The following is a 27,510-nucleotide window of genomic DNA, read 5'->3' on the forward strand; positions in this document are numbered from 1 at the left end:
CTGCAGACCACTGCCAGAACCGTGAGGAACTTGGACGTGTTTGGTGCTTCCTGAACTCTGGACACCTGTGCCTCACAGAACCTCATCCCCAAAAGACCCCAGCAGCCTCCATTCCACTCCGGGACTCAGCAAAAATTGAGCTGATCCTCTTGCTCGAGCAATTCCTCCCAAGCAGGGCTTGTGCTGGTGGTGGGGTTTGTGCTTCCTGGGGTAGCCTGCACCCCCAGCCACCATCCCATGGGATGAGCTCCCCATGCCACTGGGGGGGTCACAGCAGTTCCTGCACTCTTTATCAGCTGGCAATTGATCTAGGAAAGTTCACGGCTTCAGCGTCCCATGATACGTTTACTAGAAGTGGTTCATTTCCTCAAATGATGTCGTTTATGGTCATAATATATTTTAATTTCTTTATGATTCAAGAGGCCAATGGCACCGGGACTTGCAGGAATGTAAAGGGACAAACAATGGTGTTATCCAGTGTTGCAGACCTAGGCTGAATACTCACAGGCTGATTAGCAGTTTCCCATGTTGGTTAGCTGGCAGCCAGGCAGCTGGTTCCTGCAGTGTCCTGGCCATGGGTTTCTGGAACTGTAGGGACGTGTGATCCCTCGCCTTTGCTGTCCCCCATGCAACAAGCCTTGCACGTAGAAGGCTCCCATGTTCCCGTACCTTGCTTTCTGCTGTGTTTTTTGTTTCTCTGGCAGTGGGCAGGAGGGTTGTGTCACACAGGGGGGTGTGTGGTGGGCGTGCAGCTGCTGTGGACATGGAGCTCCTGAGTGTTGTCTGGTTCTCACTCACCCCTTGCTGTGCTCCGGTGGTTGAGAACACTGGGGACATGACAGGTTATTCAGGCACTCTGCACACTCCTGCAGAGAAAAAGCATTTTGCACTAACTTGTTTCCTCCGGTCTCCAGAAACTACAATCTCCCAAATTTGAACTCACCACCCCTTTGTGGGTTTTCTTTTGTTCCGTGCCCAGCCTACCTCCCCCGATTCAGACCTGCCAGTGCTCCCTCCTTCCTCGTGCTCCCTCCCATCAGGCACACATGGCCCTGTCCTGAGATGTTCCCCAAGTTCAGCTCCCCAGCTGGGGCTGCCTTTTCCAGCCAGGGGCAGGAGGGCAGCTGGAGCTGTTGGGTCCAGGAAGATGCTTTTTGCCCTTGAGGTGCCCTTGACTTGCCCTCCCCCGGGGCCATGGGCTCAGACCGTCCCCTGACACCTTTGCCCTGCTGCAGCTGTCCCTCCACCCCTCAGCAGCATTGCAGTCTCCTGCCTTAATTTTGAGGGAGGGCTGATCCCAAGAGCCCCAGCAGCCACTGGAGGTCACTTCCAGGCATAGCTTGCTGATGCACCCATCTTTCCAAAAAGATATTAAAAAAAAAGAAAAAGAGGTAAAACTTGATGTGTAACCACTGTTGATTTTGGCTGCTCTCCTGCTTCACCTATTGCTCCACAGCTGAAACGATTCAGGGGCTGTTTCATGTGTGTATAATGAACGTATAAAGTCAATGAAACATAAAAGCCCCGCAAACAGCTGGCAGGGCTGAAGGGAGAGACTCACTTGCCTGCCAGACTGTGACCTCAGTAAGGATCCTTTTCCTTGGAAGCTTCAGGATTACCTCAGGCTCAAAGGAATCATATCCACCTGCTAAACAAGTTTTCCCCAGGTCCAGAGCAGGCTGCTGAGATCCCTGCCACACTAAATGTGTGACCCGGTGAGGCATGGAGAGCAATAGTTGTCTGCTGCTGGCAGCAAACCCTCTCTCCAGTGCTGCTGCTTCCCTGAGGCTCCTACTCCTCCATTTAAATGGGGCTTAATCCATTAAAGCTGGATTTCAGCCAAGCTTTTGCCAGTGTAGTCAGTGAACCTGGAGCAGCACATGGCAAAGTCAGAGCTTTTCTGGACTTCCTCCCAATAGGCAGGAGAGTGTTTAGCAGGAAAGTGTCAAGGTCTCTGCTGGGTTGGGGTTTGGATGGAGTACAGTGCTTGTGGAGTAGGGTTTTAAGGGGGCAAGTGGGAGCAGCGGTGGGAGCTGTAGCTTGGGCCAAGTTGCAGCCTGTGGTGTAATGGCAGAAGATGAATCTGTTCCCCTTTCTCTCTTAGCCCCAGGCTCGTTGTGTCATTTTATATGAAAACAGAGCAGACAGAGTCACAACTGCAAAACTGCAGGCCCCAGAGCCAGATGCTGCTTTCAGGGGCTGCAGTGCAGGCAAAGTGATGGCAAACATACACCAGCAAATGCCTTGGCATTTTCAAGTACAGCCACCCTTCTGGGAACAGCTCAGATTTACTGTCCTTGCATAATAACAGCTCCCAAGAGAAATAATAATTACTTCCTCAAGAGTTCAGAGCCCTTGCTAGGCAGGATAATAAACCCCTCTCCAGTCCTGGGATGAAAGGCAGGCACGGTGTTAGCACCAGAGCAGTATATGCAGAAATGGTCTGTCCGTCCCCATGTTTGCAGTTCTTTCCCTACCACTTCTGCAGAGCAGCAATTTAGTTTAGCTCCAATAATTGCCTCCAGGCCCAACATCATCCCAGCTTTGGCTGGAAATGCACATGTTGCTTTTGGAGAGGACTTCAGGCAGAGTCTTATACCTTCTTTAAAGTAACTCTTCGCCATGCCCAAAAGCTGCCTCGATTCTCCATACTGGGATTTTGTGGTCTGGGGACCAGGACAGTACTGGTTGGTTTGGCTATTTTTGATAACTTTGGTCAGAAACAGCCTAAGGTTGCAGTGAAGCTGCCTGTGTAACCCTGAGCTGTGCTGGGGAGCCTGGGGTGCCGCCACATGTCACATGCTCATCAGTGACAATGTGTCTGGGGTCTGCTCAGGGATTGTCTGTCCTGGGCATTGCCCCCAGCTCCCAACAGCAAATGTGCCCCAAGCCCAGCGACAGGCGCTTCAGCCCTGGGGACAGTAAATCACCAAGAGCTATTGCTGCTGAACAGGATGATAAAATTGATTGCATCTTCCCCAGGCAAGGTCTGGCACACGGCTGTGGTCTCCTCCTGCCTCTCATTGATGGATCTTTCTGATCCACCTCCCTGGATGGGACTGGTGGCTCATTTTCACCACCACAAAGTGTTTTTCTGGGGCATAGATATGCAGTGTGCAGCTGGCAAGGGGCAAACAGATCCTAAACAACCTCTGCTGAATCATCTGTTTTCCTGGAGCCTTCTCACAGCTCCTGGGGACGTTCTGGGGAGGGACAGGGGAGCAGACCCCTATCTGTGTGTCTGTCATATGACTGCCCAGAGGCAGAGGCAAAGATCTGCCCCCTGAGCTGGGGGCTTGTGCAGCTGCACTGACCTGCAGCCCCCCAGCCCCAACAAATTCCTTGGAGCTGCTTATTAACACACTGACAACTCTGCTCTGGAGTCATGGCACGCCGAGGTAGAAGGCAGGAGGGTTTGACAGTATGGCCTAAATACCCCTGTTTACAAAAAGTCTGACAAAACACAAGCCCTTGGCTTTATCTTTCCCATTTGGAAATAGTCACCGAGCAAATATACTCAAGGCATGAAAGGAGGGGGGTTTATATTGACTTTAGAAAAAGCTGTTCTTTAAAAACAGGAAAAAAAAGCTCATCCTCGAGCTGTGCAGACTGGCTGCGAGACCCAAAAGTCCTGTGTAGGGGCTTAGAGCATGCCTGCTAATCTGTAGCAGCTCTGTGTGAGCAAGTCATGCAGTAAACTGCTCTCTGTTAATTTTTTAATGCAGAATAAACAGGTCAAGAAATGATTAGCATGAGAATAAGTTGAGCTTAATTGGGAGAATCAGAAAAGATGAGAGGGAAGAGGCAAATTGGAGTTATCAGTTAACCATTCAGAGTGGCTCTGCCTCCACAAGCTCATGTTCCCTCTTGTTTTTCAGCCCCTCTGAAGCTGTTTTTTTCCCCCCCCCCCCCCCCCTTCCCTTACTTAAATGATGAGCTAAAATTGCTGGTACAAGCACAATGGAAGCCCTTGTTTCTCCTTCTCATTTTCTCTCAGCAATGGCTGGCCAAATGAATTGCAGGTGATAAGGCTCCTACCTGGTTATTCCTGAGGTTCTTCCCAGAAAGGAAGCTGCTGACATTAAGAGCAAAATCCTCTTTGTGCAAGTACCAGTGCTGTACCCCAGAGCAAAATTTTCGGCATGATCCTGGGAGATCCAAGGACTGAGCAGACAGGTCCGTGGGCAAGGGGAAGAGCAGTCCTCGGGACTGCTTGAAGTGGAGTTTGGTCAGTGGTCGGAGATCTATATTCTCAGATAGGCAGGACTTTGTCCACAAACTGGAATTTGAAATTTCAAAGGGGAAAAAAAAAAAAAGGCAGAAGGGACCTTTGCATGTGTGGAGATGACTACGCTGGTGACGTTCCCCTGGGACTTTTGTTCTTTGTCTCGTACCTGGGCTTCCTGCTTCCCCACAGCTCGCTCGTGAAATGGCTGAGCAGGGCCCTGAGAGTGTTCAGGGCTCTGCTGCTCTGGAGAGGTTTCACACATGAGCCCATCTCTGCTTCATGTGCATGTGGGGGAAAAAAAAGGCAAAGCCATGTGAAACGTTCCAGCTCTACAGTGGCCCCTTGGAGCTGTGAGAGACACGAGAGCAGAGCTCTGGAGTCAGCGCTGCCAGGGCCAGCCATGGCATTGCCCATGAAAGCGAGGGTGCTCCTGCTGGCTCTGGGCACTCGCTCTTCTGCTGGGCATTTCTTAAGAGTGCAGAGCTGTGAGAGAGAAAAGCAAAGTGTAGGAGGGCCCCTGGTCGTGGTCCATGCTCAGAAAGTTTGCAAGCAGCCCCAGACTGGGGTGCCTGATCGATCCACTGGCAGGCAGGGCTGCGTCCTGCATCAGAGGGGAGTGACGGGCCAGCAGGAACTGCGGCAGCACAACACACACAGGGGCATCAAAAAGATGGGGCCAGGCTCCTCACAAGGTGCATGGCTGGAGATCAAGGGGCATAAAAACCGGAGAGAGGTTCAGCCAGTGTCTAACCATGAGGACAGTCAAGCACCAGCTGGCTGCTGAGGCTGCTCTCCATCCTTGGAGGTGGTCAAACCCCAACTAGATAAAGCTGCAAGGAACCCACACTGCTCTCACAGCTGGCCCTGCTTCCAGCAGAGACTGGAAGAAGAGACTCTGAGGTCTCTTCTGACATCAATTATCCTCTGATCCTACAGCACCCTGTTCAAGAAGCAACAGTGAGGAGGTCCTTGAGAGGAGCCTGCCCACCTGCTTGACGTGCAGAGCTAGCAAGCACAGTAGGTGATGGCACCCTTATCAAAAATGCCCTATTAAATACTCTGTTCCTGATCCTCATCTACTGAGAAGCACAGATCTTATTTCCAGGGAATCCCCTTTAGGTTTGCATACATTTGCCAGATGGGAATATATAGATAAGGCAGAATTAGTGCCATGATGTTCCAGTGTGGGGAAGGGCTTGCTGCTAAACAGATAAAAATTAAATAATCACTTGGCACAGAACAGATCATGCCCCAGAGCTGTCATGGTCTCCTTTGCAGCCATGTCCTGGCACAGGAAACAGTGGGTGGAGAGTACAGAAAATGGGCACAGGAGAGAGGAGCAGATCTGGGAGCTGAACCTCCCCGGAGCACCCAGCCTGGCAACAGCCTTCACCTATCAGTGGGGGTCTTCCAGCTATGAGTTGTCTCTCTGTGGAATAAAAATGGCAAAACATCTTCTGTAGCCAGAAGTGTTTGAAGCAGCCCCTGACCCAAACATCTCCCACCTAAAAGAGCCACAGAGCTGTGGGCTCCTGTTGGCCAGTACCAGCCATGACTGCATTGGCAAGCTGTCCCAAAACTCAGCACACAAGGATGCCAGGGGGACACAAGGACTCCCAGGCAGAGGACACCAGGGGAGACATCATCTCCAGCAGTGCCTGGGGAGCAGCCGGTGCGTTTCCATCAGAGCCCATCTCCAGGGCAAAGGAAGTACGTGGTGTCCTTGGCTGGTCTGGCCCTTGACCTCCCCACCAGCACGAGGGATTTGGGAGGGGGCACTGGTGACCCACAGAGGACACTGGCAGTGACAAAACAACAGCCAACACAACCCTGGGCGGAAAACACCACGTCCCACTGACAGCCCCGGCCTCGTGAGCCCCCTAATGCTCTCCAAACTTCCCCGCTCCTTATCTGCTGCTCTCCTGCACACACTGCCTCTCCGATTTCTATTCCTGGCCCTTTTAATCCTTCCTGCCTGGAAAGTAAAGGGTCTTTGCAGCCTCCTTGCTCAGCAGGCTATTGAAGCAAAAGGTTTGTTTTGCTGAGCAGAGCAGGACAGGCCCTGTTTTTATGATATTTTACTAGACGCTGTGGAAAATCCTGCACATATTTGAGCTGGTGTCTGTAGCATTTATCTAATCAAAGGGATCACAGTGGGCTGGCCAGGATTGGGACGGAGGTCCCTGGGATGGGGTTACGGAGGGGGCTATGCTCTATTCTTGCATCTCCATCCCAGTCTGCACATCATAAAACCAGCTTTTGGCAAGGACTGTATCTGCCTAGAGGAAGAGCCACCATTGCAGGAGCACTGACTGAATGCCTGTTTCCCCTGCAGCAAAGGCTCATTTATCACCATTCCCAAGTAAGAAAGCAGGGGCTTTCCCAGGTACTCAGATTCACTCCTGCAGACCTGTAGCCTCAGGGTATTTCAGCTGTTTAGAGGTGGTATGTAAGTCACGGTTTTGGGGAGCAAACGGCCGCTTGAACAATTCCGTGTGCTCCCGAAATGCGAGCAGAAAACCATCACTAGCATAACTGCCCAAAGGCGTGTACTGGTGTGGAGCCAGAGACCTTGGATTCAGGCAGTGGCAGTGATGGCACGGTGGCCAGGGCAGCTTGCGGTGCCAGTGGGGTTGGGGCTGCTTTGGGGTGCCTGGGAAGAACAAACACTCGGCACCGGGAGCCCAGATCAGCAGCGTGTGGACTCGGTCGCTGCTGGTTGCGAAACCGCGGCGCTGTTTTCAACGCGGAGCGAGCTGATACCCAAACCATTAATTGCCGGTTCTCTTGCGCCACGCGGCCCGTGTCATTCCGAGATCGATTCAATTCCCACTCAATGGTCTCGCAGTTGCGCTGAGAAGTCTCAGTCCTGGCTGAAGTGGAGGAGGGATGAGCCGTGGGGCAGCTGGGGAGGAGAGCACAGGCGGCTCTGGCCGCAGCGGGGTCAGACCCAAGGGGTGGGCGAGGCACAGAACCGCTGTCGGTGCTGACAGCAGACACTGCACCCGCACAAGGAAAACTCCTGCTGCGCTGTTGTAACACGTCTCATGAAACTTTTATGGCATATCAGCCAAAACCCAAGGCTGGGGGTGTCTGGCACGGAGCGATTTCAGCTGTGGGACAGGAGCCACCCTGGCGATTCCCAGGGTGTCTGCGCCGCCCCTCGGCCCCGCTCGCTGTTTGGGCATGGCCGCAGAATGGGGTCTGTTTATAGGGCACCCAGCCCCCTGTAAAACCGGGTTTATAGGGAAGTAAAAGGAGTCACACGTTTTACTTTGCATGGCAACGTGTGAATTTCTAGGCAGGAGCTGACCTTCTCTGACCGTGAGGGAGAGAAAAGGAGAAGGAATTGAAGGGATGGAGGGAACAAGAGAAGGGAAAAACAGGGGTGTAAGCAACCAGTGGTGAGGAGAGGAAGGCAATGACAGAAGTGGAGAAGAACCTTGTTCTCCGGGTAGGGTTTTTTCCAAGTTTTCCACTCCAGCTATAATCAAGAGCAACACCAGCAGCTCAGCATCAAGGTCAATAGCTCTTGGTGAGTGCCTGCTTCCGTGGTGCTGCCTGCACCCAGGAGTCAGGATCAGAAACGCCTTGAGATTCAATAATAAACAGTCAACAAGAATCACTGCTGCTCCACCAAAAAAAAAAAAAAAAAAAAAAAGAAAAAAAAAAAAGAAAAAAGAAACCAGCTTAGCAGTATTCAGCAATGGGTGAGATGATTAAAGATTAACCCCCTTGCCTCCTGCCTCCACCCCTCTGGGAGTATAGGCCTTGAGGCTCAGCAAATCCTTTCAGAGAAATATCTGAATTAAAAGACAACAGGTAGGGGACGCAGTGAAGGCAGAGAGAGGCAGCAGGGCCAATAGCCTGGGACAAGGGAATCGGTACAATCTGGCCCGTGTTTGCCGAGGATAATGCGCCTTTCCAAAGCCCTCATAGACATGGAGATGGCAGATTATAGCGCGGCGCTAGACCCGGCTTACACCACGCTGGAGTTTGAGAACATGCAGGTGCTGGCTATGGGCAGTGGTAAGTCCCCTCTTGTCTTCTCCCCTCTGCTGGGTGGGGTGAGCCAGGGGCTGCAGGAGGAGAAGTCTCTGGGGTGACCACAAAAGTATTCACGGGGAGGGAAGGGGTGTCAGATGGGGAGATCCCATGGGGGGTTCTGTCTCCCCTGGGGAAAACAGAGCAGGGAGAGCAGAGCTGTGTTTGGTACAGGTGGGATGGGGTCCTGCAGCCCAGGGCCCTGGGGAGCAGGGACACACCAGGAGCTGGGTGCAATGAAAGGTCCCCTCCAGACATGCCGCCCAGGGAATGGGGCTGGGGCTGGACACGGTGGGGGTCTCCCAGACCCCAGGCAAAAGTTTCTGCCTGAAACACCAGACAGACAACTGACCCAATGTCTCCAGAGCTGAGAGCCGGTCCCTGGAGCAGAAAGGCATTTAGCACCTGGTGAGGGTGAAAATCACTATGAGAAGTGATTTAGGCACTGCCCTTCCCCAGTGCAGCCCGGGCGTTGGGTGGAATCCCCTTTCCTGGCTCAGCTCCCAGTAAGAGGGACAAGGGGACCTTGAGAGGATAGACAAATGTTCCCATCCCTTCAGGAGGGTAGCATCACACCGAACCCTCCAGAATTCGCAATGCTGGCCCACCCATTTGGGGACCGAAGGGTCTTGGTGATTAAATGCTCAGAGATAACAAGAGATCCCTCTCTGAGATCCCTCTAAAGTCTCTCTAAATATGAGGTTAATGACTAAATGAAGCCACAGAAAGTGGCCCTCCAAGCCCTTTCCTCCCATGGGTTGTGTCACGGGGGCTGCTGGGCACCTCTGTCCCAGAAGGGCTTTGCTGGCTGTGTGGACTCTTCCATCACAGCCTGTGTGGGTCTTCCCTGGGTTATGGCTCTGCTCTGTCAGGGATGTGTTGTGTCAAAGTGGCTTTGCTGTGCAATAACCCCCTGCCACTCCGGGTCCCTGCCCTTTTTCCACTCCTGGGGGCTGATCCTACCCACTGAGGTGCCTCAGGGCCAAAAGTCACCCTCTTTGGCTCTGCTGCTATCCCTCTGGACACTCTGGGACAAGCTCAAGCCTTGCTCCCTCTCCGTGCCCCTCTCCATCCAGCAAGCATCTGCACCAGGGGCTGTGATTTGCCCACCCCGCAGCCAGGGCTCCATGGGGAGGACGGACAGGATAATTTCCTGTGACAAGATCCAGTGTGCTGTGACACTCCAGGGGTGGATGAGTCAGCTGGGGCAGGCAGCACCAGCTCCTCTCCTGCTGGGCCCAGCTCCAGGCCAGGGACAGCCCTTGCTTCCAGGGCTGTTTTGGCACGGCAGCAGCTGCCCTGGAGGACACACCTCCTGCAGGACCTCCACCTGCAGAGCCTGTGCCTCTTCTTCTGGCCAAGGACTGCATCAGAGCCCAGCCGCTGCCCTGCACAGCTCTGCAGCTCCAGCCCCAGGGCAGCTGCTCAGCAGGGACCAAGTTTGCCTCTCACAGGCAAAATGCATCCCAGGTTCTGACCGGCTCAGGGACCTCTAGAGCAGCTCCTGTCCTCAGCTGCGAGGTCTCAAAGTCAGATTTTTTTTCTCTCCTCTATTTACCTTAGCTCCAGCCACTCGATTGCAGCAGCCAGAGCTCACATTTTTGGCACATATTTAGCAAAATAAACTTAATTGGAAAATTATCCATTAGGCAATAATTTCATTGTTGTTGACTATTAGGCTGAGATGTTGCAATTTCTTTGATAAGAGTGCCAGTTTTTCCTGTTCTGTGTCCATCTGATTACAGTGTGATGGATTGCTAAAAAGGGATTTATCTGGGCTGTCACAGATATACAAGTAATGGGATTACAGGCAGATCAGCTCATCCTCTCACATCTAAGTCCTATGTTTAGCTGAAACTGGGAATTTGACTTTCCTTCTGGAGAGACCTGCATCCAGCTGAGCCCTCAGGAGGAAGGATGTTTTCAGGAGCAAGCTGCTCACAGGGACAAGAGACAGCCAGGACAGCCTTGGGAAAGCTCAGGGCTTTGGGAGCAGAGACAGGAGCTTTGCACTGCCACTGCTGTAGCTGCATGGCAGGGTGTGCCAGGCAGGGGCACAGAGAGGCAGCAAATGGACTCAGAAAGCAATACAGGAGGGACACGAGGATTTGGAAAGACAGAAAGCAGGCAGGGAAATAAAAGATGCTGCCAGAGGTAGGGATGGCTCAAGAAACCCTGTGCTTTCTCACTGCTGGTTCTGTGCCACTTGCTTCTGCTGAAGGGTGGCATGAGCAGGATGTGCACACCTGCTGAAATACCCTTTTCTCTGCAAAATAAAAGCTAAAAATGCAGCCCTACCCCAGCCAGACTTGCCTTGGGCCCCCCCAGCACCCACAGCTGGGCTACCATGGGGAGCCCAGCTGCGACCAGCCCTTCTGCTGGGTGCCAGGTGGGAGCAGCTGTGGCCCTTTCCAGGGTGAGCCTCAACTGAGTCCCTACAAAAACCCAGAAATCAGGGGCCAATAGACTCAAGCATTAAAAATCCCAGCAGGTTTCTATGGCTTTGTAGATCCTGGGTGTGATCTGCGACTGGCATTTCCCCTGAGGGAGGGGGATGTGCCTGTGCTGACACAAAAATGTACATGGGAGGGGACAATTAGATCAACCGAATTAAGAGCTGATCCCTTCAGCCTTGAAGTTTGTTTGGCTTGCTGGAGGGGTTTAGTGTAGCCCTTGTACGGTTTTTAGCCTTTCAGATGTCCTTTCCTTCAGAGGCTGCTGCAATTCCCTATCCTCCAAAAAAAGCCCTGCAAGTCCCAGCCCCTGTGGTCTGTAAGGACTGCAAGACAAATCAATGTCCACTGTGATGCTACCAGACTCCGGAAGATACCCAGCCTACAGCCAGAGTGCCACCTTTTTTCTTTAATCAGTCCTTCCTTGCCTGGGTAGCCTTTGCCCACATGAGTTTTCCAGCTGAAGTCATTTGAGCTTGTTATTTACCTAAAGTCTTGTTTTCCCAAAGAAGGGCTGTGCAGGATGGAGCTCCATGCCAGGAGAAGGGAACTGTTCACCTCAGCTGCTCAGGGCTGTCTTGGGCTCCTTCAGCGCTCTTACACAAACACCTCCCTAATAAATCAGCTGCTCACCCTGAGCTGTAATACCTCAGCTTTTTCTCTGGCCACGCTACCGCCGCCCAAAGTGTCTGCAAATCCCCGAGGAATTTTGGCTCTGCCCTGTGACTCCTGCAAATGGGCTTCCACTCTATCCAAAGGCATTGCTGCAGCCAGGCCTTTGGGAAGAGGGGTCCCACCATGGAACACAGGCTGTTTTAGTGCACCCAAAACGCCATCACTTAAGCGCTGAGAGCTTACACCCTCTCTCCTTGCACACCTCTCTGACCGCCCCAGGCTGGCTGCCTGGTTGCCCCAAGGGTCCCTGGCTGGTAGCTGAGCTAGCAGATGTTGGCTGGCTGTCTCACTGTCCTCTCCCTGCTGTGCCCTCCCCCAAGCAGACACGTCTCCGTCAGAAGCGGCCAACCTCAACGCTTCCGGCGGCATTGGGGTGAGCACGCTGTGCGCCATCTGCGGGGACCGCGCCACGGGGAAGCACTACGGCGCTTCCAGCTGCGATGGCTGCAAGGGCTTCTTCAGGAGGAGCGTCCGGAAGAACCACATGTACTCCTGCAGGTGAGGACAAGAGGGCACGGGCACCCGTGGCCCAGACAGAACAGCCCCTCACAGCTCAATGGCAAAGCCCTCGAAGTGCAGCAGCGCGGCCCTTCATGCTCTTCGTCCTCCCTGCGTCCTCCTCCTCTGCCCCTGACCTAAGCCCTCGGCTGGGAGGGGTCAGTGACTGCCCTGGCTTTGGGACTGCCCTCCACTGATCACTGGGTAAAGACCCTGCGAGGTCTTGCCCTGTACTTTAGGGGCCAAGCACACTTTCTTGCAAACGAGTATGGCCAGCAGCAAGATGCCCGGGGAGAAGCCCCATTTCAGGGACTTGGCACCTCACTACTCAGTGCCCTGGGTGCAGCACAAGCCTTGCTCACTCCCTGGGGGCAATCCTCCTCCAGCACAGACGGGTGTGTGCCTGCCATCCAGCTACAGTGCTGTCACTGCCTGTTCCGTGATACAGGAACGCCCGAGGGGCAGCACGAGGGACACATGCGTGCACAACATGCTCTTCTCTGAGGATCAGGCACTCGTGTGGCTCCTGGAACTCATGCACTCGTGCCATTGGTGGTGGCCCATGGCTCTCCTGTGCCATCAGCAGCTGTGACCCGCTTGCTGCTGGCTTTGAGCAACTCACACCTAGAGTGCCACGGAGGAAACTGAAAAATCCTCAGCTCACAGTGTCTAAATCCCTTGGGCTTTTTGAGCCCGTTACTCCTGATGGCCTGACAGCCACTTGGAGAGCATGAAGAGCAACATGTCTCTAACACCTGAGTGACAGAAGGAAGGCCCAGGTTTATGAGTGCCTGTGAAGCACATCATCATTTGCACCCCAGGGTTATTTAAGGTGGCTGCCCAGGGAGCCCCTTCCCCACAACTCCATCAGAAAAGCCAAGGTGCCCAGTTCTTTAGAAGCTGAGGCCTTTATACGCACTACAGGAATATTTTTAAAGCCGCTTTCAGGCATCCATGGGGATGATTTGGGCAAATCATGACTTGGGGGCTTTAAAAAGCACAACAGAAGGAAGCCTTTTCAAAAGCTACAGAATTCAGCATGGCTGGGAGCCCTTCTCCAGCTCTGTACTCCATTGTTTTTACTCTGCAAACTGGATCAATCTGCTGTAAGTTAGAGCAAATTTGCAAGTGAAATTCATGCTGCAAGTGGCCACCAGGCTCGTGAGTCACACACATGGGAGATCAGTGTTTTCCCCACCATGTGCAGAGGATTTGATGACACAAGCCTGGAGGGAAGGAGCTGGTTGCTTCCCAAGTCCTCTCTGAAGTGCAAGTGGCAGCAGAGCAGTTTGCACATCAGCAATGCTGTCCAGAGGTGAGAAGCTACCTCTAAGAATCCCAGACACAGCCCTGGAGAGATGCAAGAACTTAAACTGAGTTCTTAATCTCACAAATAGGCTACTACAACCTTCCACCTCTTTTTAAAATCAGAATAAAGGCATTCTTGCTTCCATTCTGATGGGATCTAACTTATAACAGCAGCTTCCAAGTTGGTTTTGACCCTCCTAGATCACACTTTTAACTTCCCTGAGGGTTGTTATTCCACTATGGATATCCCATCCCTAATGGTTACTGCGTAAGACCAGCAGCCTGAGCTCCTGCATGTGACTCAGTTCTAGTCTGCCCTTATTGAATATCCAGATGCAGAGGGGAGAGCTGAGGTGTTTGGTGCAAAAAAGAAACCACAAGCTAAAGCAGGAGTGGGAAAGTCACAGACTGGGGCTCCTTTCTCAGGGTGACTCTCTGGGAACCTGCTCTGAGCATGTCTTGGAGCCTGGGGCCCTGTCTCGTCCTGCCTCCAGCCTCAGTCTTGCTGCTCCTCACACCTTTCTTTCTTTTCCCCTTCCCAGGTTTAACAGGCAGTGTGTGGTAGACAAAGACAAAAGAAACCAGTGCCGGTACTGCAGGCTTAAGAAGTGCTTCCGAGCAGGAATGAAGAAGGAAGGTGGGTGACTCTGGCTTTCCCCCAGCAGCAGTCCCTCGTGCTGTGGATGTTTGAGGAAGCCCTTGCAGCCCCCCAGGCTGGTCCCTGCCAGGTGCACACCTGCCCAGACACCTTAGCCCTCTCTTCCCTCCACAGCGCTCTCCTGGGCACAGATCCTGACCCCCACCACAGGGGGATTTAGGGAGAGTCCGTGCCTGTGTCTCACAACTCGTCCTTGTGCACACAAATCACACTCTTCAGCTCACTCTTGCTCACACTGACACACACATCACCAGGGCTCCCACACAGCCAGTCCACTGGAGGGGTTTGGGAACGCTTCTCCACATCACTGAGGAGCAGGAACTTCAAAGGCGGCCTGGAAATTTGGGAAAACTTGGGTAAACCTGCTCCAAGTGCTTCTGTCCCAGAGTGACCACAAAATCCACAGCTGGATGGGTGAGTCCAGCAAAAGTCACGTTGGCATTTTGCACCTTTTTATTCCTGATAGATATATCAGCTCTTGCTGACCCTCAGCAGAGAGGCAGTGAGTTTCATTTCAGCCACAGCAGAAAGGATCCAGAGTAAAGTGGAGCATTTTTGCTATTTAACTGTCCAAAGAGTAGAGATATCCCTACCTGGGCCATGCTCACCCCCTCAGCTTCCTTGCCTCCCTGTCTCTGCAGCCCTTACAGGTCCCCACGGCAGGATCCTCCCCTTGTTTAGCCCCATTTGGAAAAGTGGCAGGAAAACCTAGTGGCTTTGATGGTGGTCCTGTTAGCAGAGGGACAAACTGCCAGGAGCAGAGGCATCCCACAGAGCTCACCCCACTCATGTCTGCAAAGGGACAAGTGGGAGGTGTTTGGCCCTGTTATTCCATGCAGGGAAATAAAACCACATTAAAACCACCGGGAGGACAGAGCTCCTCCCAGTTCACACCCCCTCAAGGAGAAACTTTGGAGTAAAAGGGTCCTTGAAGACAGCAGGGAAGTACCAGTGGTACGTTGGTGGCTGCAGGAAAACCTCTGAGCAGGAACATTTATTCCTTGTAAAAGCGGATGAGGTTATCACAAGCAACTTTTCTTGACTTTTCCTGAAGAATAAAGGAATCCTCCTCTCCATGCAGCTCATCCCCTGCCCAGAGCTGTGCTGTTGTCTGTTAATATTCAATAGAAGTTACATTAGGTGCATGACCAGCTAATACTGAGCAAACATTTGGAAAACATCATGGCGTGACTGAACTCGGGGGCCTGCTACTGATAACAAGCAGCATAACCTTGAGAGCTCCTATTTACAGCCGCTGACTGCAGGGCTTTTCTCCTGGCCCAGCCTCATTATTGCTTTTTATCAGGAGGATTTATGCATCGAGAACGTATCAATCCAGAGAGCCACCAGCCCAAGGCAGGGCTTGTGCTGTTCCCCCTGCCATGGATCAATAGCTTATTTGAGCAGATGGCTTTGAGTGGCGTGGCCAGCGTGAGTTAGGGCCAGCCCAAGCCTCGTGACAGACAGAGCAGGCAAATCCTACCCCTCAAAGCCCTCAAGGCTCTCAAGACTAGACCAAACAGGGAGGCACACCGGGGTCAAACCTGTCCTGGGATGCTTTTACAATAAGGTACGAGACAGCTCTTTTGCTGTGGGTGGATAAGCAGGAGCAGGTCTGCGAGTCCTTCCTTACTGTAGTCGAGGCAGGAGTTTTCCAACTACACCTACCCAGTGCAGCAGCTTTCTGAATGGAGTCATGTGGGCAAGGAAATCCTGCAGATATTCCTCCATTTCACACATCAGCTTTGGGCTGCATACATGAGCATGGCCGCCGTTCCAAACCCCATATCATGGAATCAAAAAACTCAGACCCTTTGCCAGGAAATTTTCCCCTCTGAACTCCACAGGTGTTTGGGTTCTGAATCAAGCCCATCCCTGGAAAGTCTAGTAAAGCAAATAAGAAATCAGATCCACCAGATGTAGTCAGCTCTCGCTGGCATCCCCTCGCAAACCAGACACAGCTGCACCTCCGCCCTGCCTGGCAGGGAACCTGGGAAACTGCAGCTAAGGAAGGGGAACGCCAAAAGTCTGTGCTAGTTTTCAGCGTGCATTGCCATGGACGACCTGCAGCTCAGCCAAAACCCTCTCTTGCAGCTGTACAGAATGAACGGGACCGAATCAGCACCCGCAGATCAAGTTACGAGGACAGCAGCTTGCCCTCCATCAATGCCCTCCTGCATGCAGAAGCCCTGGCACAGCAGGTACCTCCTCTTTCTTCTTTAGCAAACACAAAAGCATCAGGCACTACCTGGCTTGTAGAGCCAGCTGAGTATTCCATAGCTGAGTCTTCAAATTATCACCTCTTTCCTAAGTGTCATATCTGCCTACGCTACACTAATTTTTCAAAAATCGTTTGTTACCTGAAACCATCCCTTTAAATTTCCTTAGTCCAGAACTCAATTGTAACAATATGCTATGATTTGTTCTGCTTTAACGGGACGCAGGAAGGCTGGAGAGCCTGATGGAAGAAAATAGGGTAGAATCATTGCAATCCAAAGAGCTGTGGCTGCCCGAGCCCACGAGGGGCTGGCCTTGCGTGAGCAGCCTCCCTTCCCCATGAGCTGTTAGGAGCTTTGGATTCCTGCACAGTTTCATGAGGAATCGGTTTCCTGCTTGTTTTATGCAGATACCTTTTCCAGCGCTTGCTTGAAATTCCCTGTTTCCACTCACATACTGCCAAGATTCGTTTCCTCGAGCGTTCACATTGAAAAGATGACTCTGATTTAAGAGACTAGATAGCACAAATGGTGTGCACAGCTCAGCACTCTCTGGGAGGACACAGGACAGGATGGGCTCACACAGCCTGCAGGGAGGGTTTGTCCAAGAACAAGTGATGAGGAAGGAGCTGTGCTGGAGGAAAGAGCTGCCACTCCACGTGGGAGCTGGGGAGAGCAGCACTCTGTGTCCTGGGGAAGACAAACGGGGTTGAGCTGGCCATCCATGCTGCTCCAAGGGTCACACCACCCTGAAGGCTGCGCTGCGAGATGCCCCAGGACAGGACGTGCTGTGCTCTGGGCTCCACGTTAGGCTCAGGCTGTAAGGTCCACTTCCCCAAGGAGGGGATACACCAGAAGGGCCAAGGGCTAATCTTGTACACAAAAAGCACATCCAACCTCATCCCGCATCTCACCTTGTCCTATGCAGGCCCTAATATATTTACATACCCTCTAAAAATAGGATTGCTCCCAGAGGTGTGGGATAATGGGGTCTCAAGTCACCAAATCTACAAGGGAAGGACATTTCAGAATCCTGCAGTGCCATCACGTGTAAGCAGGGGCTGCTGATAAAAACTACAACCATCGACAAACCCAGGGGAGCTCCCGCTCTCCCACTGAGCACAGAGAGACTCATTAAACAAGGCAGGCTCCAGCACGGTAATTGGTAACTTTTATGTGCCTGGCTAATTAGAACAAGATACTGCTGAGGAGCTGCTTTCTCCAAGATCTAGGGTCACTCGCTCAGAGGTCTTTATTTGTTTGCTAAGCCTTCCGGGCCCTCTGATTAGGGTAATACATGGTGAGATTTTTACAATCTTATTTATTCAATAATAGCTGGTGAGCTGGAAAGCCTCCAGGTAATGCAACCTGAAAAAAAAAAAATTCAAAAATAAAAATGCAGGTGGTATTTGAATTGCATTTCCTTGGGGAGGCTGGCAGGTCCTATCTGAAAATGCTGGCAGGAACAGGACAGGAAGCGCTGATGTTGTACAAGAGCACAGAGGGCAGGCAGAGGGCAGTGATGGGGTTGAGTTAATTGCTTACAGAAGCATGAGGATAAAGCAGTGACTAAGGGCAAATTTTCAGATGACCTGGGTGAGCAGCTATGCATGAGAACCAGGCAGGAGTTTGGGTGCCTGGTTTGGGGCAGATGTTCTATCCAGCTCTGTGTGAGAGCACTTGCAGACTTGTCAGGTTTGTCCTTTGCAAATGAAATGGCAATCACAAATAATTTGCCGTGTAACAAACGTGACCTCTGTTGTGGGCATGTTCGCACTTGCCCAGTTTTGCCAAAAGAACCTAAATCCAATGGGAGGTGGGAGAATGTTATCTTTAAAGTCTGTCTTAAGCTATTCAAAGTGGGTGATGTCAAATATTAATGACCTGGTGCTCACAGAAGACAATGTCAGACCCAGAGAGCCGTGGCCTGGTGTGCTCATGATGACTCAGGAGAGCAGCAGAGCCTGCCTGCCTCCTGTGAAAAGCAGCTCTGGCCAAGCACTGCCTCTGGAGCAGGGTGCAGTTCTCTGCACTTTGGTGGCACCAAGTAGCTTCTCCAGCAGCTACTGGATGTGTCCTTTCTACTGGTGAGGCTGACTGCCACACGAGCCCCTCTGTTCCCTCCTGGATCTCAGCTGAGCACATTTGTTCAGTGGGAGGAAGAGCCTGGCTTTAGGAATGCTTCTTCTGTGCTTTCCAGTCTATTCAAGGCATTACAGTTTATCAAGATGAGGCACAGCCTCTGCTCTGCAGCGTTTCGTGTTCACAGATCCCCGAGCTGATCTCGGTTTAAATGAGTCTTGTTTGGGTCACCTATTCTGGGAGCTGGGTGTGTGCAGCAGAAAAATGTAATTATAATTTCTGGAGTCTGCACCAACACAACCCATGGGCCGGGGACTTTCCTCTCCGTGGTTCCTCTGTGGCACTGAAAGCTGAAGGATCTCTTCTCTCTTTCCAGATATCATCCCCGGTCCCTGTGCTCAACGGAGACATCCGAGGGAAGAAGATTGCCAATATTTCCGACGTGTGTGAGTCCATGAAGCAGCAGCTGCTGGTGCTGGTGGAGTGGGCCAAGTACATCCCCCCGTTCTGTGAGCTGCCCCTGGATGACCAGGCAAGTCCCCCCATCCACCCCACCTCACTGTGCCCTGGTGAAGGCAGCTGGGAGCCAAAGCCAGCTGAGACCTTCAAAGAAAACGCTCATTGTGCACTCTGTTATCCTGACTGCTGCAGCTGATTGGGAACAGCATCCATACAATGCCAGCACGGGCCACTTGCATGTGCTGCTAATCAGCGATGAGCACAGCCAGATAACGCTGAGCTTGAGTTAGGTCGTTACCAGATGAGCATTTTGGGGTCAGCCAGTCATTTATTAATTATGGTTTGCGCAGCGCTTTGAAAACCTGAAGTGTTATACAAATGCTCGGAGCAATCAGAATTATCTGGCCTAAGGTCTGCCCAAAACTTAAAATCTGCCTCTCTTGCTGCCTCCTGCCTAGGGGTATGTTTGTATCCAGGCTCCCAGCGTGGAATTTTGAAGCTGCACACTAGTTTGCTCCCAAGGCAGTAGAAAACCTTCTTCCAGGATTAAAGAGCAAAGAATTTATTTGCATTTAACAGGAATTACTAAAGTGACATTTGTGGGTTCCCCAATGAAGATAAGCACAGTGGGTTTGGTGTCCACTGCAGGATCTCAGACAGCCTCAAGGAGGTACAAGGAGAGGCCTCCCAAGGAAGTCTAAATTTTAGAGGTATGCAACAGGTGTTGGAAGACATGATGTGTGCCCAGCCTTGAAGAGCACACGTGGCTGGGACAGCACTTCTGGCAGGGCCAGCACAGGTCCTGTCACAGGCAGGAGGGGGTTTCCAGTCTGTCCAGTGTACAGTCACAAAACCAGCATGTGTTCTCTTCAGCTAGGACCAGTCTCCATTCCTATGTAGCTAGAGGTAATTTTTATATAATGAAGTAAAAGGATATCCATTTGAGGTTATCCAGCTGATCAAAACCCCCTAAATCCTAAATCTGAGCTCTTTAGTAACCACCCAGCAGCACCCAGAGCTCTGAGGAATTCAGTGCTCTTAAAATGGGAGCATGTTTCCTTTTTTTTCTATTGTGTGCAAGTGCTAAATTGTTTAAAATTATAATTAATCCATCAAAATGCTAAGGAAAATACAATTCATGATTTATGGAAATCAAAATGGACTCCAATGGTAAATGCCATTTACATGGCAAACAGGCTGCAGCCCAGCACAGACCTGGGACAGCTCTGCACAACCCATCACATCCTTGTGCCATTTGGAACAGAGGCCCTAAACCTGGCCAGTAACTCTGCAAACTACAGCAACTTCCACGTGAGTTCATTTTACAGTTGTGGGGCTGCAAAATTCCTCAAAGGAGAAGACAAAACCTAAAGATGACACAGTTTGAACTCTGCTTTCCCACAAGGGAGAGGCTGTTCCACAACTATGAAATAGATCTCCTTTTATAGAAAGGATCATACTCAACCCCTCATTCTCCTTCTGCACCAGAACGTCAAAACTACCATGTTTGGTGGGAAAAAGCCATTTCATCTCAAAATTCAAGTTCTCCTTTGTTGTGGTACAACTGTATATTTATCTTAGTTCACAATAGAACAATGCATCTCAGTTCACCACTGCAAGAACAAATACCAAGTGAGATGGTTTGGCCTTCTTGAAGGTCTTCCCTTTAACCCTGCTCAAACAAGGAAATTTTATGGACACAAAAAGGTGGTTACAAACTGAACCTTTTTGAATTTGCAATAGACAGGAAATTTGTCCCCCTGGGACTGGCAGTTTTTTCCTTATCAAAGTTTTGTCAGGTAGGAAAGCTCAGTTTTGTGCAGCTCTGGTAATTACAAGCAGCTCAGCTAACACATCCACCCATGTTTGGACAGCAATAGAGAGAGGCTAGATTTTGGCATCTAGATAAGATTCCCCAGTATCGGATCTCTACTCTGTTTGTTTTGCATAACCATTTTTACCATCTGGGGAAAAAAAAAAAAAAAAAAGAAAACAAACCCCCCCCAAAAAACACCCCCCCCCCAAAAAAAAGAACCCACCACCAAAACACCTAACAAACCCTTTCCTAGACATCAGTATCTTTCCTAACCAGAGCTCTCTTCTATGGGTGATATATTCTGGCATTTCTGGTAGGGTAAGACTTCTCTTGGCTTTGACAGATGCTGAGGATAACACACTGGAAAAGGGAACAATTCCCATCAGGACATACTTTTCAGCATTTCTCTATTAATGTTTAATGGTTGTTTTCCCCAGCAGAAGCTCCTGGCTGGACATTAAGAAGCCTCTGTGTCAGGATGTCCAATTGTTAACTTCTCTTTCTGCCTAAATCTCTGAAATTTTTAACTGAAGGAGGGCAAAAGATTCAGAACATTCTAAGGAGCCACTGGAGGGTGTAAAGTGAAACACTTCAATCATTAACATCAGGGGAGAAAAACATCCCTTTGGCTTCCCTGTCCCCAGTTCCTGTGGCTGTGGAGGGGATGCATGGCCAGGGGGTGACCCCACTGGCCAGACAGGGGTCCCCATGGGTGTGATTTCAGTGGAGGTGGGCACAGCCCAGAGGGACAGCAGCTGTCCAACAGCAGGGGACTGCACTTCTCCCCACCTCCCGGGATGGAGTGTGGTCCCTGGTTCTGCACGTGGTAGCAGCTGTCTGCACACAGCCCACACCGGTGGGAGGTCCTGGGACCGTCTAGCATGGCCCTGCTCATGACATGAGTCCTGAATGTGGGATATTTCAGGTGCTGTCTACCACCTGCTGCTGCTGCTGGATTTATAACTGGTTTAACACAGACCATTTTTTGGCCTCTTTCTCTGCCTGTAACTGAAGAGGGGCCCTCACTCCCCATCCTTGAGTGCAGTACAGGAATGCTGAGCTTTCCCTCTTACTTACATGAAATCACAGCTTTGTCTCAGTCTCTGCATCACCCAAATAACTTTTCCCTGCCCTTGCAGGTAGCGCTGCTACGTGCACACGCAGGGGAGCACCTGTTACTGGGAGCTGCCAAGAGGTCCATGGTGTTCAAGGATGTCTTGCTCCTAGGTAAAAATTGCACTTCTGCTCCCAGCCCATCTGCTTCTGTGACGCTCTCCTGCTGGGGCGAAGGAGAGGGTGGTTCAGTGTTTGTGGACATCCTTCTTGCAAGGGTGGTGGCTTGAGCTGTTCCGTATTTTAGCAAGCCCAGCACAACCTTTGGGTGCGGCTAGGCCTGGCTGACATTGACATTCAAGGCCATGGCATGTGGCAAAGCGTAATGAGAAGCTGTTCTGGCAAAACAGATCAAAATTTCTGGTGCTCTGGGACAGTGTAGGGGCTGAAGGAGGAACTTCTTAATTCCTCCACCCCCAAAATTATCTCAGCATTAGTTACCTGCATTTTGAACTCCTTGTCACCCCAGATAAGTCTTGAGCAATGAAAGGGTGATGGTCTCTGTGCTGCTTGTCTGAAGGAAATGATCACATCATCCCACGGAACTGCCCCGAGCTGGTGGAGGTGAACCGTGTGGCCATCCGCATCCTGGACGAGCTGGTCCTGCCCTTCCAGGAGCTGCAGATTGATGACAATGAATATGCCTGCTTGAAAGCCATCATCTTCTTTGACCCAGGTATGCCCCAGCTTGGTAGGGGTTACCATCAGAGGGGCCTAGTTGTGGGTTATGCTGACTAACACCGGTCCTGAGTGGTGGAAATGCTGCCCGGGCTCCTATCTGGGAGAGGGAGGGGAGAATTCAATCCAAGAAGAGAAGAACCGTCCATCGCAGCAGATGACGGGCAATCAGAGGCACCTCACCTCGGGCTGTGCCCAGATTTCATGCTGGCACGGACAGGCAGCTCCCAGGGAAGCAGCCTGCAGCGTTTGCTGTGTGGGTTGTTGCAGATGCCAAGGGCCTGAGCGACCCGTCCAAGATCAAGCGGATGCGGTACCAGGTGCAGGTGAGCCTGGAGGATTACATCAACGACCGGCAGTACGACTCGCGCGGCCGCTTCGGGGAGCTGCTGCTGCTGCTGCCCGTGCTGCAGAGCATCACCTGGCAGATGATAGAGCAGATCCAGTTCGTCAAGCTCTTTGGCATGGCTAAGATTGACAACCTGCTGCAGGAGATGCTGCTGGGAGGTGAGTACTTGAGGCAAGGGGCCTCTCAGCCTTCCCGGATTATTGTCCCCTTGAGACCCTCCGTAGTCGCTGCTCCCTGCCTAGAAATGTTAGAGACAGCCAGTCTGCAGGCCAGCCCTTGACTCACACAAAATCATCTCCCCTGTCCTTGACAGGGCTGACCAAGGGGCCTCTACTTCTTCTCACCTAAAGAGATGCATTAGCTGTGCCTCTGTTTACAGAGAGGCGTCCCCAGCCCTCTGCACACTGACAAACTTTGCTGTGCACCCCCCAGACTCCTACCTGGCAAACATTTCACCAATCCTCCTCTGGCAGAAGGGACTCATCAAAACAAAAAGGTCTGAAAGCTCAGGTTGGAAGAACACCCTAGATTTTCTGGAGGGAGCATCCAATGGGACAAAAGAAAATGAAAAGTTCCCACTGTGCTATTCTTCAAGTGGAGGTATGACTAGGGAATATAATCCTGTATGAGAGGACATGCAGGCTGCGGGCAGGGGTTAGTTCAAGGCATCCATGGAGGAAAAAGGGAAGGGTGTGCTCCAGTCACCTGTGCACAAGCTGATCATGCACAAAGCCTTGGACATTTGGGTGCAGTGGGTCTGCCCATCTGAACTGACTCCTTCTGCCATTGTGGCAACTAATGTCTTATGCATGTTCTTAGGCTCATCAAGTGAAACGCCGCACGCCCACCACCCCCTGCACCCTCATCTGATCCAGGAGAACCTGGGAACAAACGTCATTGTGGCCAACACAATGCCTCCTCAGATGCACAACGGGCAGATGTGTGAGTATATCCACAGACAGGGAGCTCCTGGGAGAAACCAGGAGCTTTCCACTGTGCCCATGGAGGCAGTTTCTACCTTGCAAGGAAATCTGCAAGCAAGACAAAGTCTCTGGTAATGAGTGTGTGAGAAATTCCTATGCAGAAAGGAGGGAAAGACAAACAGAGAGGTGGGTTAGATTAGATCAGGCCAGACTAACTCATTCAACAAGATACTCCTTGGCAGACTGCAACTTTTACATAGCCCTTAAGGGATCAATGAGCCTATCCAGAGCTTAGTGAAATCAGTGGAAAGGCTCCTCTTCCCTGGAGTGGTTCAGACACACCCCAGTTTGTCCTCTGCTTAAACACAGGAGGATCTGGCCCACCACATGGGGCCACCACAGGGGACCTGGGGCTGAGAAGACCTTGGCTGACCAGAAATGTGGTTAGTACAGGTCAAAACATCAGCAGCTCCCTTTATTTGATGTTGGTTATTATGACTCTCCTGGGGCATCAAACCCTACAGCAAACACACAAGCCCTTAAGAGCCTCTGCTGTGCTGACATCAGAACCCTGCACGACCGAGGACAGATCCCAGTGCTGTCAGGTGTGTGAGGCCCTCTTCTAATTTGGTTTCTCTCTCCTCAGCTACTCCAGAAACTCCGCAGCCTTCTCCGCCCGCGGGCTCAGGATCAGAGCAGTACAAGCTGCTGCCTGGAGCCATTGCAACCGTGGCAAAGCAGCCCGCGTCCATCCCGCAGCCTGCCATCACAAAACAGGAGGTCATCTAGCAACCCCACACCAGCCAGCCTCCTTGGGAACACTGTGTGGGAGAAAAGCCCCACCTGACTGTGCCACTGTGAAAAGAGAAGCCATCCAGAGGTGCCTGGGCACGAACACACGGACTTGCTTATTGGACTGACCACCACCAGAAGCTGTCTTCCTGCAGCTACGGACAGCGTGTGCCACGGGCAGCCCCAGAGACCCAGAACTAAGGCTGAAGCCTTGCTGAAACCCTCAGTCCTTGTAAGGAGGGCCAGATTCCTGCCTCGCTCTGTGGGGAGGTCGCAGTGACTGGCTGGGGACAGGCTGTCACCCCGCTGCCACCTCAGCACTGGCTCAGCACACAGCTGACCCTGCGAACAAGCAATTCCCTGTGCCGTGGGGAGGGCTTCCCTCCCACAGCCATGCCAGCCCCCCTGACAGGCCCCAGTCCAGCCAGACTTGGTGGAGGTGGAAGCTCCCCCAGGAGCATCACAGCAGGTGAAGCACATGGGGTTTGCCCAGGCAGCACTGCCAGAACTGCTCCTCAGCCTTGGCTAGTCCCAAGTGTGGTGTCACTCCTCAGCACACTGAGCCCCCAGCCAGATCTAACAAACCTTTTCAGCTGATGCTGGGGCAAGGTCTGACCCACCAAGATACTGCACTATTTGGATCCCTCTGCCTCTTGAGGGGTTTTGATATTTCCGTGCCAGGCCTGCCTCGCACAATGCTCGCAGAGGCAACCACTGCCAAACCTTTCCCTTGCCCCACTCACTGCCTCCTGGGAATTTGTGGGACCGTGGGATTCCAGAGGCTTCAGCTAATGGGATGGGGTCACCCCTTTACAGGCTGGCAGCACTGCCCAAATTGTCACTGTGCCAGCTACCGCTCCTCAGCTGTCAGAAGAAGACCACTGGATGCCTATTTGGAAGGAAGTGGGGGAAAGATGTAGGAAAGGGAGAGACCAGTGGGGTGAGAAGAGCTTGAGCCTCACAGACTGGACCAAGGTCTTGGGCTTTCTGAGTGCTGGGAGCATTGGGACCCAGGATATCAGTTCAGACCCGACTTTAATGCTAAGATATGCCACACAATCTACTTCTCCAGTGCAGTGCCACTCCTTCAGCTCAGAGTGAGTGGCTGATAACAGATTTATAGGTTTTCATAATATGATAATAATTCGTTATGACTCCTTCAGACCTCAGAGTGTTCGAGAGCACCAACCTCAAAAATACAGCTCCTCGAGTCCTGCAGAGAAAAGCGACAGAGGTCAAGCAATAACCCTGTCTCACCCAAGCCCCTTGGGTCTGCCCCAGCCTTGGGTCTGCCCGCCCTGCTCTGCTCCCTCCTGCCCCTGTCCCTGTTCCCCTGTGCCTGCCTGTGCCAAAACCTCTGGATCTGACCTTTGGTTTACAGCTGAAACCAGGAAAGGAGCCCTCCTGCTCCCTGTGCCAGCAGGGCTGCAGCTCCCAGAGCCTGAGGCACTGCTGGCCTCTCGGGAGGATGAGGATGGTGACCCACGGCTGCCAAGAGGTCTCTGGTGGGGACAAATCTGAGCCAGCTCAGCCAGAGGAGCTGCACGTCTGTCCCTTGATTTCCAATGCAAAAATGAAACACCTCGTGCTGGCGGTGTCAGAGCTATTGTATGGTCTCAATGCTGGTGGCATCGTACCAAGTAATTTATTGCAATGATGAATCCAATCATTTTCTGTAAATTATTTTGTAAATCACATTGATTATTTATAATTGGGAGATTAAATGAAAAAAAAAAACAACCAAAAAAACCCAACCCTGTAATAACCAGGCTGTCTTTTCCAACAGCAGCAACCTTTTTTCCTGTACGTAGACATACTGGGGAATCCTTTTTGGTCCATTTGCACCAAGTATTCCTCGATATTGTACATTAATTTTTGCTGGTTTCTGCCTTCCAATGGAAACAGAAGAATATTTCTTCACAAGAGTTTGTATTCATTAAAAAAAAAAAAAAAAAGGAAAAAAAAAAAAAGAAAAATAAATGCAAAAACATTTTCTAACTTTTCCCAGACAGATGGATTTCTTTCTTCTGGGAGGATTTATTTTAAATCAAGGGGCTAACTTCCCTGTTGGTCTGAGCACAAAGCATATGTGTATGGAGAAAAAAAGCCCAAACAAGTGTTTGATGCTGTTGCCAGCTGTCACTATTTCCTGGCAAGCCCAGTGCTAGCTGGTGTCTGTCCTGAAGCCACGTGTGCTGGAATCATAAGATTGAATGACAATCCCAATTTTCATTAAAAGAAAAACAAACATGAAGAATAAATATTTGCTTTCATGATTCCAGGGAGCTTAAAGGCTTGAAGTAACCACGTTCTGAAAGCCAAGCAAAGGAAGCTAAAGTATGTTATTCACATTTCAAACATGTTCATTTTTATGTCCCTCTTGCATTTCAAAGGTAATTTCTGAGCACTTTGGGGAGGGTGATTGTCCTTTGTTTCAAACACAGCCACCCTACTGCTGGCAGCAGGTGAGAGCCAGATTGAGCCTATGGGGCACAGTAAAATGATCAAGTGAAAATCAATTTATCACTGGCTGTAAAGGTAAAGAAATACACTGGCAATTAGAGAAGGCTCTTAATGACCTGCTTTTCTGACCACGGGAGCCTGTGCTCAGCTGTATGCCCAGGAAGAGAAGAGGAAGTGGGGAGAGAGGTGTAGATGGTTGTAAAGATTAAGTCTCTGGGAAGGAACAACATCCAGCATTTTCACCTGTGGTCTGCAGGAGCAGGCCCTCATGTTCCCCCACCTCCCACCTCTGATGAGAATTGGGGTGGGCAGTCTCGCCCGAGGTGCAAGGGATGAGGAGCAGCCTGATTTTCCATCCCATTAACACATCCGGTGGCTTCCCAGTGACAGCCGTGCTGGTGAAAACTGTCAGCAGGGATGAGATGCAGGGATGAGATCCAGACTGTGTTTGAGGTCTGTGTGGAGACAGCATCTAGAGACTGTCTGCACTCTGAGTGGAGGACCTGGGAGAACAGATCTCAAATAACCCACTCTCACTACCTGTGCACCTGTGATGACCCAGAGCCCCAGCAGCAGTGCTGAGTGCCTGCCAAAGGCAGTCACAGCACGTTATCCCAGCACACACAGGACTGAGTGGTTAGTCCAGTCAAGAGAAAGAAAAGGAGTGTGTTCATTCTTTTTAATATGGAATAAAAAACACCTGGGACTCCTCTGCTGTGATTCATGGTTGGTTTCACCTGGGTATATGCCCTAAA

The 27,510-nt window shown here is 51.4% G+C and overlaps 1 protein-coding gene across 4 annotated transcripts; it reads left to right on the plus strand.

The window, feature by feature from the left end:
- Positions 1–8,142: 8,142 nt before the first annotated feature.
- On the plus strand, positions 8,143–26,090 carry HNF4A (hepatocyte nuclear factor 4 alpha). 4 transcript variants are annotated; one of them, XM_058422711.1, is made up of 10 exons: positions 8,143–8,257; positions 11,721–11,898; positions 13,749–13,843; positions 15,959–16,065; positions 18,539–18,694; positions 21,577–21,664; positions 22,071–22,226; positions 22,499–22,735; positions 23,397–23,519; positions 24,147–26,090. In XM_058422711.1, the coding sequence occupies exons 1-10, from the start codon at positions 8,143–8,145 to the stop codon at positions 24,287–24,289; spliced, it is 1,398 nt and encodes a 465-aa protein (XP_058278694.1). In that variant the 3' UTR covers positions 24,290–26,090. The 4 variants fall into 4 exon arrangements, with proteins under 4 accessions (XP_058278694.1, XP_039935853.1, XP_039935854.1 ...); XM_040079919.2 differs by having other exon boundaries at positions 11,724–11,898; positions 23,397–23,523; positions 24,106–26,090; XM_040079920.2 differs by having other exon boundaries at positions 11,724–11,898.
- The last annotated feature ends 1,420 nt before the right edge of the window (positions 26,091–27,510 follow it).

This window comes from Hirundo rustica, chromosome 16 (genome assembly GCF_015227805.2).
Source record: "Hirundo rustica isolate bHirRus1 chromosome 16, bHirRus1.pri.v3, whole genome shotgun sequence".
Classification (NCBI taxonomy): Eukaryota; Metazoa; Chordata; class Aves; order Passeriformes; family Hirundinidae; genus Hirundo; species Hirundo rustica.

Excerpts from the sequence above, each read along its gene's own strand:
- HNF4A (XM_040079919.2), top strand. The coding sequence starts at position 8,143 with ATGCGCCTTTCCAAAGCCCTCATAGACATGGAGATGGCAGATTATAGC. Across the intron at positions 18,695-21,576 it reads AGCTGCCCCTGGATGACCAG|GTAGCGCTGCTACGTGCACA; the intron begins GCAAGTCCCCCC and ends CTGCCCTTGCAG. Across the intron at positions 21,665-22,070 it reads CAAGGATGTCTTGCTCCTAG|GAAATGATCACATCATCCCA; the intron begins GTAAAAATTGCA and ends GCTTGTCTGAAG.